General features: G+C 41.3%; 1 protein-coding gene across 2 annotated transcripts in view; it reads left to right on the top strand.

Annotated features, from left to right (window-relative positions):
• Positions 1 to 13178, top strand: part of LOC138633128 (retinoic acid receptor beta-like) — a 96215-nt gene that overhangs the window by 53702 nt on the left and 29335 nt on the right. The window contains exons 4-5 of one of the 2 annotated variants that reach the window (XM_069719174.1): positions 3057 to 3217; positions 12931 to 13107. In XM_069719174.1, the coding sequence (XP_069575275.1) occupies positions 3057 to 3217; positions 12931 to 13107 (338 nt within the window). The remainder of the gene's footprint in view (positions 1 to 3056; positions 3218 to 12930; positions 13108 to 13178) is intronic. The other variant, XM_069719175.1, reaches the window with a different exon arrangement.

The raw sequence follows: 13178 nt of genomic DNA, 5'->3' as shown, positions 1-13178 counted from the left end.
TTCAAAATGAGCATAGCCTATATTTTTCATAAAACAATCAAATTTCCAGTTAAAATATGTGATATTTCGTCTTTCCTCTATTTTTAATTAAAAACTAGTTGTTTGGGGCCCAACAACATGTTTTACGCTTGTGTCCCTCAGGAGGTAAATGCAGCTATAGCTGGCCAAAGTGTTGATACTATATTTTGAATTTTTAGTTCTATTTTGTAGTGACTGTAAATGTTAAAAAAAAGTGGCAGAAATGGAGCAATATCCAAGTTTTGTTTACATGCACTGAAGAGGTGGTGTAGCAGGTCTCCGTTCTAAATCCCTACTTCACTGTCTGCTTATCTGCTGTTGCTGCTGCTGCGTTCAGCGATGGCAGCTTTTCCCTGCGGAGCAGCAGATAGAGCGAGACCCAGGGCTCTCTGTGCTCTAGCAGTCCAGCCCCTCCCACATGCCCCTGCACTGACACCACTGTTTGAACCCAGATGACAGACAAGGTTTGGATCAATTCTGCCATTACTGGGATTATTTTACTTCTTTAAAGATAATCGTTGCCAGATATGAAGTGAGAATTAGAATTAAAACTGGTCCAGGCTGTGCCGAGTTAGTTTAATTGTTTTTGGTTAAATGCAGTCCTTGCTGCTGTTCTAATGAAATAATTAACATTTTCAGTGTCAGTGTTTGTTTTACTGACATATAATATCAGTTGATGTAGCTAAAGGTCTAATACACATATACTCCCATATAACAGACATATAGGTCACAGATGTAGGTCCAAATGTATGGGGCAATTAATGTCAGCACATTAATGCTGCCTCTCAGCAGTGACAGTAATCAGTACGAGGAAACAGCTGACCTAAACAGTCTGTCAGGCTCTCTGAAACAGGAAATTTGATCGACTCTTCTTTCATTTTAATGCACTGATATGGCCTGGTGAGTCAGAAACAGTGTTTGCATTGAACAATGTCTTTTATGGCTGAATTAAACAGACGTATAGTTTACACCTTACAGACTCCCAGGTTGGGATTTCTTTGGGACTATGTGGCACAAATGATCTTAAGAACTGACAGCTGTATGAGAGGGATTTGTGCATCTTTGCTGAATTGTGTTGATCTAAGCACAATTTCAATCAGGAGAGACTAGTTTAAGGAAATGTGTAGTGTTGCTGATTTAACGGGACTCCATCTGGGGTTAAAGCCTGATTGTTGACATAATCCCCAAATACAATCATTCAATATAATAACCCTCTGACCAGTGAGACTCGATCTGGTCCTGGTGGAGGTGGCGGCGGTGGGAAAGGTAGTGACTGGATGTTAGCATTGGCATCCGTGTGCAAATATTAATGGATTGCTAGGGCTTTGAGAAATATATATTGTATATATATAGTTGTATCAGAGGACTTTTATCTCTTAGATTTTTTTTTTGATTCTTCCCTGTCTATATATTGGCTTCCACAGTTTTCACCCTGGCTTTTTATTTAAATGTTTTTTTTATTGTAAACTAGGGCAGAGAATGTGACTGTTGTGTTGTCAGCAAGGTCCCCTGGGTATCGAAGTGTTGAAAATGGGCCCTGCTCTCTCACTCTCTCTCTCTCTCTCTCTCTCTCCAGCTTTCCTCCTTATTATTTTAAAGGGGAGTGTGCGGCTGATCAGAGATTTGTGATGTCGGGATGATCACGCTGTGTGTTGAGTAATAAACCTGGTTGGTTTGTTTGAACCTCCAACTGTGACAGACTTCAAAGATCTGCACCTAATGAAGCAAAGGACTCTGTGGACTGCACTCTCTCAGGGTGCATTTCACACACAACAAACCAGGGCTTTTGCTGAAGTTCCTGTCTCCTGTGTACAGTGTGATTGTCTCCTAAAGGTTACTGCACATATTAATTTGGGATTTTCAAAGCATTTCTACATGTGCTGATTTATTTAGTGCAAGACACAACTGTCTTTTTACTGTCCTGCTGCCATCATTAATATAATAGACAATCCCTGTTGATAAATGAAAGATGTTCACAGAGTAACATGAGTTTACTGCAGTGTTACAGGTAACCTGTGGAGTTTATGTAAGTAAATAAACTGTTTCCTTGAGGCTGATGGTATCAGATGATTTGGCCTCCACAATCAGACTGAAATGGTTTGGAATGAGTTGGACCGCAGAGTGAAACTAAAGCAGCCAAAAAGAGTTCAGAATTTGTGGGAACTTCTTCAGGACTGTAGAAAATTCTTCAGGTGATGACTTAATGAAGCTGGTCGAGAGAGTGAAGAATGTGCAAAGCTGTTGTCAAACCAAACGGAGGAAACTAAGATTAAAATGGATTTTGCTTTGTTTACCACATAAATCCATATGTTTTACTTCACATTTCTAATGTCTTATTGTTCTCCGATGTAAAACATGAAGACAAACCCTTGAATGAATAGGTGTCTCCGACCTTTGGACTGCTACTGTATATGCTAGAAAAACAAAGGCCCACTCGAGGTCAAAATCTCCTCAAATTAGTTTTTGGTGGTTTGTTTGAATGCTATATATTATTCATTATTAGTGATTCCATCAACAAAAATACATAATTTTTAGGCTAAATATTTGAATCTTTAAATGGACCTGTGAAAGACACAAAGTCTAAATACCTCTACATGACAGTTCAGACTTTAACTTCCATCAGATGAGCCACAACATTATTTTTTTTAAATAGCTCAAAGAGGAAGGTCAAAGTAAATGATCTAAGATATCCTTCCAAATCATTCAGTAAGTTTGTAAAGCCCTTCAGTTTACAGCAACTCCAGTTTTCTCCCTTTTTGAGACTTTTCCAGTAAGTTGACAGAGTAGCTGAGCTGACAGAGCAGACTGTAGCTGAAACTTTCTGTGCTTATGTAAGGTCTCAGTTTACAACTAACAACCGACTGCATCTCTAAAAAGGAACCAGAGAAATGGGGACAAGCAACAAAGTTCTGCTGTTCCTCCTTAAGTTGCTTTCATTTTGTTTCAATTCACCAACAATTACATTTGCTATGATGATCAAGTCATTCATTTGCATTTGTCACTGCTGACGCGAGACCAAATCCTTTGTTCTCTTCCAGCTGTTCGAAATGATCGTAACAAAAAGAAAAAGGAGAGCCCAAAGCTGGAGCTAGCAGAGAGCTACGAGCTGACAGCCGAGTTGGAGACCATCATTGAAAAGATCCGTAAGGCCCATCAAGAAACCTTCCCCTCCCTCTGCCAGCTTGGCAAATACACCACGGTGAGTTCTTTCTCCTGAGGTCCCCAGATAACATCTTTCTGCAAGTATGTCAATGAAAGTTTGATTGCCTTTTTTTTATTATTCATAAACATGTCTTTGACTGTGTGACACTGGATGCCAATGACACTGTGCCTCTTTGATCTGGTCTTGCAAACTTGCCTGGAGTTCAGAGCTCATAATGATTACCAATGTCTTGTACTGTATTGTAAATCCCCCTCTAATACTGGAGACCTCCGATGTATGCTGCTGATGTCCAGGCAAATCCATACTAACACGTCCAATTCTTTTTCTCGGTAGCTATTGATTGCACAGTAAGTGTGATGGAAAGACAGTAAAAGTCAGGCCTCATAAAAGGAGAATGTAGATAGCACATAATGACTTACAGCTGCTGAGATAGTAACAGTTTTTTTTTGTTTATATGTATTTATATGTTTATATGATTAAAAAAAAAAAAAAAAAAAAAAAAAAAAAAGAGTTGTCAGGCCTTTGAGTTGTACCACCTGCCAACAGCAAACCTCCATCATTTCAATTCAATTTTAATTGAATTTTATTTAGATAGCCCCAAATCCCAACACAGGTTGTTCCAAGGCCCTTAACACATCCTTACAACAGAACTTTAAATATTATACATAGAAACCCAACAATTCAACAATTCCCACGTAAACTAGGAGGAAAAAATTCCTCTTTAAGGGAGAAAAACAGAGGGAAGAAAAACTCCCTCTGAACAGGAAGAAACCTCCAACAGAACCAGGATCAGAGGTGGAGAACATCTGCCTCGACCGGTTGGAGTGAGAGGAGAGCAGAGAGAGAAAAGGACAGCATAGAGATACAAGAGAAGAACTGTTGGTGGAGACGACAAGCGCAGAGCAGAGACATGCAGCTCCATGGCCAGGGGTATCATCAGGAAAACACTTGCACAACAGGAAGCTGCCCATTAGTCTGGTTGGGGTTAACTACAGCCTCCAGTTTTTGACATGTTTGAAAAGTGGAATAAATGTGACTGATACAACGTGCATCAGTATCTTCTTTTGTAAACCAAGCGAACGATTTGTATGGCAGAGCTTAGCTGGGTGTCGAGAATGCTTGTCAAGGCTTGTGAGGACTTTACTTTGCTCCCATTTACCCACCCCACTCGCACCCCACCACCACCACCAACCCGCCACCCCAAACATCTCCCAGCAGACGTCAAGGCAGAGATTTCTGTGCCGTCGCAGAACCTTCAAACACCAGGCTCTATGCTAAACCAGATAGCGAGGGGCTGCTGATCCTCGCGGACCCCTCTGGAAGGATCTCATCAGTCAGACACATTAGGGGCCTTGCTTGTCCATTCTCAAAGCGGCCGACGCTGTGTGGAGAGGACTGTACATTCACCTCATCTGAGTGCCGATAAGCCTTGCCTTCCCCCCCAAGGGACAGTTCTGCACTTGCCATGACTCGGTGCAAAAGTTGGAGGTCGTAGAAATGTCGAAAAAACCTCCAGAGCGAATACCATCCCGCACTTGATGTTGGCAAATCCTTGCTCTGTGATGCTTTGACAGGCAAATGGTTGGAGCTGCAGGACGGCTGATAGTTCGATAGCAAGTAGAGATAGCGGCGCTTTTGATTGACACATCAGCATGGTACCATTGTGCAGGGAGCTGACAGCATCTAATGTGTTTGTTTTCAAGCTGACTTACATATAGATTAGAGTCGGTGGGAGAGAGCAGTGATTGACACCGGTGCTCCACAAACACTCTTCTGTGGGGAGTGTTGGGAGCAGGAGGGGGACGTGTATGTTTAATGATTTGGTGGTGTGAGTTTTAGAAATCTCATGACACCTGTCAATCATGTAAAATACTAGTTATACAAAGAGAGACAAATCCACTGGCGGCCATAATGTGCAGTAACGTCTCTCTTGTTGCGGGGATGAATTTCATTCAGTTGCTGACAATAAACTTCAGAGCGGAGACAGGTAAGAGATTCTAAAATGGGGTAAATTGGCATACAGTGCAGCTATTAGATCTCCACTGTGTGCAGCTGTACGCTGGCGCTGCTGTCGTCTCAGTGTACAGTAAGCCTCCATCTCCATAACTGTGTATTTTTCCCCTTTTAATCCCAACACAAAGCTGCTAATCGCCGTAACCCTTCTCTACTCCACCCTCATCCCATTCCCTCTCCCATGAGACACTTCTCATGTTACTAAATAAACAGCCTTTATTCAGGCAAAATTCACTGCTGAAAATAGTGGCACATAATAGCAAAAATATTGCTTCCCGGTTCTGATATAAGCCAGTGTTTGCTGTTTGTTGGAGTGGCAGTCGGGCCTCAGATAAAGCCATAATCTGGATCAGTGGTAATTATGCTTGCTCACAGACTGTGAGAAGTTCCTCATTATTACAAGCGATTGGATCCCGATGCGTCTTTTTAGTCCTCCTCGTCAGAAACAGTAGAGGAGCTCCCGCGCCCCTAGATTAGGTTAAAGCTCCAATTATGTGGTGAAATATTCAAATCCTAGTCTGCAGTGATTTAAGAGTTCATTGCTGGGTTAGCAGAGATAGCTGCGCGAGTGAGAGTCCTTAGCTCAACAATGAATAACGCTTCATTGACAGTGATGGTGATGAAAAACGAGCCCGGCAGTTTCAAAGACAAAATAAAACATTAGTGCTCTGCGAGGGGGCTAGGCGGGGGCTGGGCGGGCTCCAGGCAGCGGCGGCGGCGGCCGCTGCTCTGCTGTACGGCTCAGCCTGGTGATATTAGCCACATTAGCGTTTGTCCGCTGTCGCCATCCGTCACAGGTGCTGGCTGCTTTTACTGCCTTTTCCCTTTCTGCATCTGTACACACGAGCCTGCTGATGTACTGCAGAGTGCTCGTTTCTACACTGCCAGCTTCTTTTCTAATGTTGCAACTTGTCTAATTTGTTTGGATAAATGTTCTTAAATGAAATTAGAATTCCCTGGCAACTTCCTTGTTTCGCTCTATTGAATTATGGGGTTGGTGTAATTGACTGAGATTGTGGGTAAGGGGGGTTTGAAAAAAAGTCCAACCGCGAGTTATCGCACCCTCTTCCCTCCTCGGCTGCCCCTTTTTTCTAGCCTTTCTCTCTCCACCCAGAGGGAAGAACAAGATTAGTTGCTTTAATATCAGCCACTGCCGACCCTCCCCAACATGTGTGCACTGAGCAAACATATTCTCTCTCTCACGCGCGCACACACACACACACACACACACACACACACACACACACACACACACACACACACACACACACACACACACACACACACACACACTGGTGTGTTGCACCTCCACCTCCTCCTTTCCCATCAAATCGGACGTCAATCAGTGGAATGTGCGTCCGTAGTGCTGTTGTGTCGACTGCAGCTCGTTGACTGTGATTTAAGTACAGCCCTAATGTGCCTCTCACTTAACCCCAGATCATATTTAATGATCTCTCTCTCTCTGCTCTTGTCTGTCTCCCTTTATCTCCCTCTCTCTCGGGTGGCCACACAATAGATCGTTTGCTTTGACAGTGTCCAGCAGCCGCGGCGCTAACTGCTTAACAGTAACAACCTCAGGGGGATGGATGTGCTTTGAAGCAGAGGGTCTGTGCAGTCACCTCCGTGGGCTGCTGGGGCACCGCTGTGTTCAAGTTCAAGCCCTCTCATACAGAAAATGCTCCCGGGGTTAGGTTTAGACTAATGCTGGTGTTTGCCAACATATTGAGTACATATTGGATTTTCAGTAAAAGATGTCTTATTATGTTGTCAGTTTGTCCACCTGCTTTTTTTTTTCTCCAATACCTTCAGGTGTGTAAAGCCCCACATGATCAGTCTGAGCTCAAAACCAATACATTGTCATGTTGGTCATTTTGCTCTGCTGGGATTACGAAAACTGTCACGTATCAAGGCTGAACCCAAACACAGACAGGAGAAGTGGGTAAGGTCAAAAGCAGTCTGTTGTTGTAGCAGAGGCAGGAATCAGGCTCAGTGAAGGGTCCTGAGACCGGGAGCTGACTGGCAGCTTGGAGGCTGGCGTGGCAGACAGATAATCCCGCAATCCAGGCAGACAAACAGATAAACTAATTTAGGAACTAAATGGCTAAAAGCAAGCAGCATATATTGACCAACAACGGATAGCTTGCTGATCATGGCGACTGATTGTCAGAGCAGGGCTTTTATAGTGGTGGGGAGACCGCCGTACTTCCTGATGATGAGCAGATGTGCAGAGAGAAAGGGAAAAGCAAACAATGGGGAGGAACAAGAGGGGATGGGACATGAACAGAAAGGCAAAACTAAAACACACCAAGCACCCTTCATTTACACTGAAGACGTTGGAAATAACAGTGACACAAAAAGTAGAAAAGGTCCAAGGTACTCTTCTGGCAAAAATGAATTCACAGGTGACTGATACAAAGTATACCAAGATGTAAGAAAAGAATCAAATATATATACATGTAATGCATATTTGCTGAAGGTTACACCCTGAAGGCTGTTTGTGCTGTGGTTTGTAACCCAGTTAAATTTCAGCATGTCCAAGTGTTGTCCTGATTTTTAGAATTGCACCATGAAATATCTGAATAATATCTGAATAGTTTTTAGTTTGTGCCAGAAAAGTGACTTGGACTTTTTCTTCTTTTTGGACTTTTTGTGTTTTCTTCCAAAGAGCGCTTCATTGCACTACTTTGAACCTCCGCCCACTCCGGACTTGTTCTCGTCTCACAGTAACACACACTCGAACAAACCAGCAGGCAGGTTACAGAAGCCCTGAAGGGTCACGGTGAGATTTATTTTGAAGACTACTTTTGCGTTTTTTTGCAAAATTCTGACTTACAGCTCTGAGTGATTGATTCTCTGTTTTTTGCACCTCTTTATGCTGTAAAAGGATCTTAGACATCTCAGATAAAGCTTTAACTCTGTCTGGAACGCACTCAATTTACTGCTCACGAGAATTTCCTGTATCTATAAATGCTGCTGTAGCGAATAAATTTCCCCTTGGGGATTAATAAAGTAAATACCTACCTACCTACCTACCTATTATGTAACACCCCAGCAACTAGAATGAACAGAAATCTCTTTTTTTTTGGCGTATTCTTCTGAAAGCAGCAGAGCAGACATACAGACTGCTAAAAGTTACAACTTAGAAATCAGGATTAAGGAGACTCATTTTCTTTGTCCTACTTAAATATTCCCTTTTTCTGGGTTTCGATATACGTAGTTATGTAAGGCCATATTTTTCTGGAGTGCACTGCTTTTTATGTGAGTTTAATTTGTTATTTATCTGTTTACACAAATAGTACTTTAATACTGCAAAGACTGAAAAAAGGTTTATTTTTTTCCAATTAAAAACACATGTCAGCTATAACCACATAAAATATTACAGCCATAAATGTCAAGATGCAACTGTAGTCGGGCATATCATTAATATTGGCTAAAATATGCATTTCTCCTGTTTGTCTGTAACTGACTAGAGATACTTTTCTTTCCTCTACTGAGTTCATGACAGTTATTTATTCTGAATAAACAACCTAAGTGTCCAAAGAGTTTGGTTGGAGACACAAACTTCCTTTTGTCAGCGTCTCCTTGCAGTTGTATTTATGCTGAGAAAATAAAACAGACTGTGCAACATGTCTATGAATCACACTGCCAACACATCACAGTGTTTCAGCAGGTTTTCAAAATGTGTTGATGCTTTCAAGACCACTTTTTATTTAATAGTTGTTGGTTTATATAGTAAAACTTGTGTAATGAAGAAGTCAAAAAGGGAGGAAGCAGAAAACAGTCATTAATCATTATTATAGTAAAACACTGGAGTTTCAGTAGCTGACTGGTACATGGTTATAGCTTGTACGACATTGGCTTTCACAAGTTAATGTTGACTTATATGTATGTTTTGTTGGCCAATAACTAACAAGAGAATGCTTTTTTTTTTTAAATCCACAAAGACATGTTTGAGGTTATTTAGAAACACTGGAAACACTCTTCTAAAGAGCACTGGCAAGTATATTGTTTTACACAAGATGTTCTGCTCATTACATATAATGTAAATTAAACAGATGAACAAATATTGACCGTTATTATTTGTGGATTTTGGACAAAATAACCTGGACTCAAGGTGCACTCACCAAATTTCTCTCGAGCTTTCAACTGTATCCCACAGGCTTTAGTCTGAGGGGCGATCAAAAAGTTCAGATGCTGTTCTGTGATGTGATCATAGTGACGTTCAGGGAGCAGGTCTAATTGGGTTTTTAGGTGGAACGCCATCCTGCCCTGACATTTTGACACATGCACGTATGCACAGTGTATTGCATTCACTACTTTCAATTTAAAGTAGCTATTAAAGCCTGCTTGAAAACTTGAAAAAGTTGCTACATAGTTGCATGCGCTAATAAACATATTTGTGCTGTCATATCACTCTATTTGCATTCTGCCTATAGTGCCAGATAGTGTTTGTCCTTCATATCTAGTTGCTTTGCACCTACTTTCTGTGCTCACGTGTGCTATATTTTAGTACAGCAAAATCCCCAGAAGTACTCTTATCATTTTGTAAAGTCTTGCTGTCAGGACTTTAATTAAGTGTTAAGTGCCATGAAATAACCTCTGTTGTGATTTGGCGCTATATAAATAAAATTGAATTGAATTGAATTGAATTTGCATATTTTTATGTTTCTGTTTTCAGACAGGTCCCATAAATAAGTCATTTCTAAGCTGCTGCTCTGAACTGCTAAAATTCAGATTTTATAACCCCACCGTCATCTGTCAAAGTCAACATTTTCTGATTTTGATCTTGAGAACTGTGGTTACCCTAAAGTCAAGAAAACAAAAAACAACAACAACAAAAGATCCATTTGGGTTTCAAAGGTCAAAGCAGCTACTTGTTGGTTCTGTCTCCAGTGTAAAGACCCGTCCCTGTTCACTGTGTTGGTTTCTGTCAGCGTGTGCTGTGGCCTCACTGCATGTGGAGGCGCACTCATGCAGGACAGATGGGCTATTTCACTGTAAACCCTCAGAAAACAAACAAATGATCATCAGATGCTCCATCCCCACCATCAGCCAGCAAAACACGACTTTCCCCCACTTCCACCCAAATGATTCCCCAACTGCTGCTCATTTCTTTTCCGTGTGCCTGCATGTGTCCATCATATCTTGCGCTCTGATGGCCTCCTCTGTCGATGGCCTTTTCTCCTCTCATTCTGGTCCCCTTCTGGTTCCTGTCATGCCAAATAAGTAGCTTTGTTCAGTTTTCACTTAATAATGGGTTGTTGAAAATAAGGTCAACCTGATGTATCAGTTTGAGTTAACAATTGGAAGAATTTCATTACTACTGTTTCTGCAGCATTTCAATCTTCACCAGACTACAACCTGTCAGGGCTTGATCATGTGACCACTCATTAGCCCTTATTTCTGACTCTGGCTATTTACTGTATATTTTATTATGTATTGGAATAAATTAAAATGATAAGGAATAACGTTATGTAATTACTTTTGCTGTAAAAGGTTCAGAATTTGTCCATTTTTTTACTGCCCTGTTTTACTAATACGGTTTTTACACTATAAGCTTTGTAGTGCAACAAGCCTGGCGAGCTACCAAAAAGTAGCCAAGCAACGCCTTACAATTCAATTCAGTTGGATTTTATTTGTATAGCACCAAATCACAACACAGGTTATTTTATTGCACTTAACACAGTAAAGTCATTACAACAGAATTGTGCAACATTATACAGAGGAACCCAACAATTCAACAACCCCCACGTAAATGGCAAGGAGGAAAAAACTCCACCTTAAGGGATAAAAACCTCCAACAGAGGGAAAGAAAAACTCTTTCAACAGGAAGAAACCTCCGACACAGCCAGTCTCAGAGATCTGCAGTAATCTGCTTTGACTTTGGTTGCCTACATCTGTCACATGACCCAGTACTTTGCCGGTGACAGCCCCACTACTCTTCCCACAACCGAGCGGCAACAAAAATGAAGTGATTTCATTTCCATGCACATTTATGTGAATTTTAAATTTATGTAAAAAAAGCTTTATAATTCGAACGAGATATTTTGTGCTAAAAATGTTTCGAGACTTGTTCGTGGTAGAAAATACAACAACATACAATGGAAACTGTTTGCAAATTAATCATTAGGTACAAGCATGTGACACTGATGTCACTGATGTCACTGAAAAATAGTACCAGATGAAAACATCAGTTTTATATAATAACAGGAAATTATAGCTTTCCTCATATAATTGTGACGTAATTTTTTCCTTCATATTTTTTTGGACATAATTTTCATTTAAGTTTTACTGTGGCTCTTTTAATTGCAGTATCAAGTTGTGTCTTCTTCTTTTGCACTGGTTTAAATGTAAATGTTAAACTATAGAATTAGCCCCAAACACTGTCTCGTCAGTGCTCTGAACTCCTAAATATTGGCTTATCGGTCGCATCAATTTGGAAAGTTCTTCAGCGGTTTTCTGGAAATTCTTTTAAAATTTGTGCAACATTTGGGTAAAAATTTTGTGTTGGAAGAGAACACATTTTACCATTTTTTTTTTTTTTTTACTAAGCAAAATGAAATGCAGCCATCGCCCAATTTAATATTTACACCGGTCATTTTGCTGTTATGTGTTAAAATGTATTGCGGGCTTATTGTGTACATAGCTGCAACTCTTACCCAACAAAAAACTCCGCAAATTAATGGGAGCTGTTAGGTTCAGGTCAGGCAACAGAACTCTACCATCACACTTCATAGATGGCGTTATTAGCCTTAGTTGTGCATCATGAACAGCTATTTCTGGCATTTCAGGTGCACTCTCAGTTAATACCAACATGGAAATTGTGGTGAAAGTATTTCTAGGGTACTAGAATAGTGTCCCAAAGTACAAAAATCTGACCTATAAATGATATTATACCAGAGGTATCTATTAAAGCTGATGCAGTTGAAAGTTGCAGAAGGATTGCTCTCGACAAACAACTAAAATTATAATCAGAACAAAGCAAATCAAAGATGATTTTAAATCAAAGCTGGTATCGGCTCCATAAATCCACAAATGAATGCCTCGATCGCACAGTAGTTTACATATCACAGCCCGATGAGATAATCTCCCAGGATCCATGTGACGACTTGTCTTGCCTCCTGCCTCCCACAATGCCTCACTGCTCTTACATACTTAACTTTCCTCTCTCATTTGTCATTTCCTCTCTTTCTTTCTTCTCTGGTGCCTTCTGGAGCACTTTTACTTCCACTTTTCCTCTTTCCACTCACTTTCTTTATCGCTCCTTGGCTTCCACCCGTTCCTGCTCCCCTCTCATGTTTGTGTAGGTTCTGGACCGTATAGCTGTATTAATAACACCTCTGACTTCAAACCGCTCTGCGCTACCTGTCACAGCTCTGTTTCTGCATCCCATCATTGCCAAAAGTATCCCACTGACACTGTTACGCTCATTATTGCAGGGCCCAGTTCAGCTCAGCATATTCACAACAACAATAATGCCAGTATTTCTCAGAGCTCAGGTCTTATGGAGCCTATTTACTGTATGTAAGTGTGACACATATAGAGCAGAGTGAAGAGGGTGCACTGAGGAGATCATTAGCAGCAGTCTGTGCAATGACAAAAGTAGCTGCCTCTTCGCCTGACGCCTTGTTCTTTGTGTGTGTGTGTGTCTGTGTGTGTGTGTGTGTGTGTGTGTGTGTGTGTGTGTGTGTGTGTGTGTCTGTGTGTGTATGTGTGTGTGTGTGTGTGTGTTGCAGAACTCGAGTGCAGACCACCGTGTGAGGCTGGACCTGGGCCTGTGGGACAAGTTCAGCGAGCTGGCCACTAAGTGCATTATCAAGATCGTGGAGTTTGCCAAACGAGTGCCTGGCTTCACAGGGCTGACCATTGCGGATCAGATCACACTCCTGAAAGCTGCCTGCCTGGACATTTTGGTGGGTGTTAGTCCTTATATTTTGAAGGAGAAAACTTGTTATTCGAGGTTAAGACTTGTCCTTCTGTTTTG

Source organism: Brachyistius frenatus, unplaced genomic scaffold (assembly GCF_029030835.1).
Source record: "Brachyistius frenatus isolate BFR_SWC_R1_liver_20210118 unplaced genomic scaffold, ASM2903083v1 Contig_209, whole genome shotgun sequence".
Taxonomy (NCBI): Eukaryota; Metazoa; Chordata; class Actinopteri; family Embiotocidae; genus Brachyistius; species Brachyistius frenatus.
This window is presented reverse-complemented; position numbering and strand designations above follow the sequence as displayed.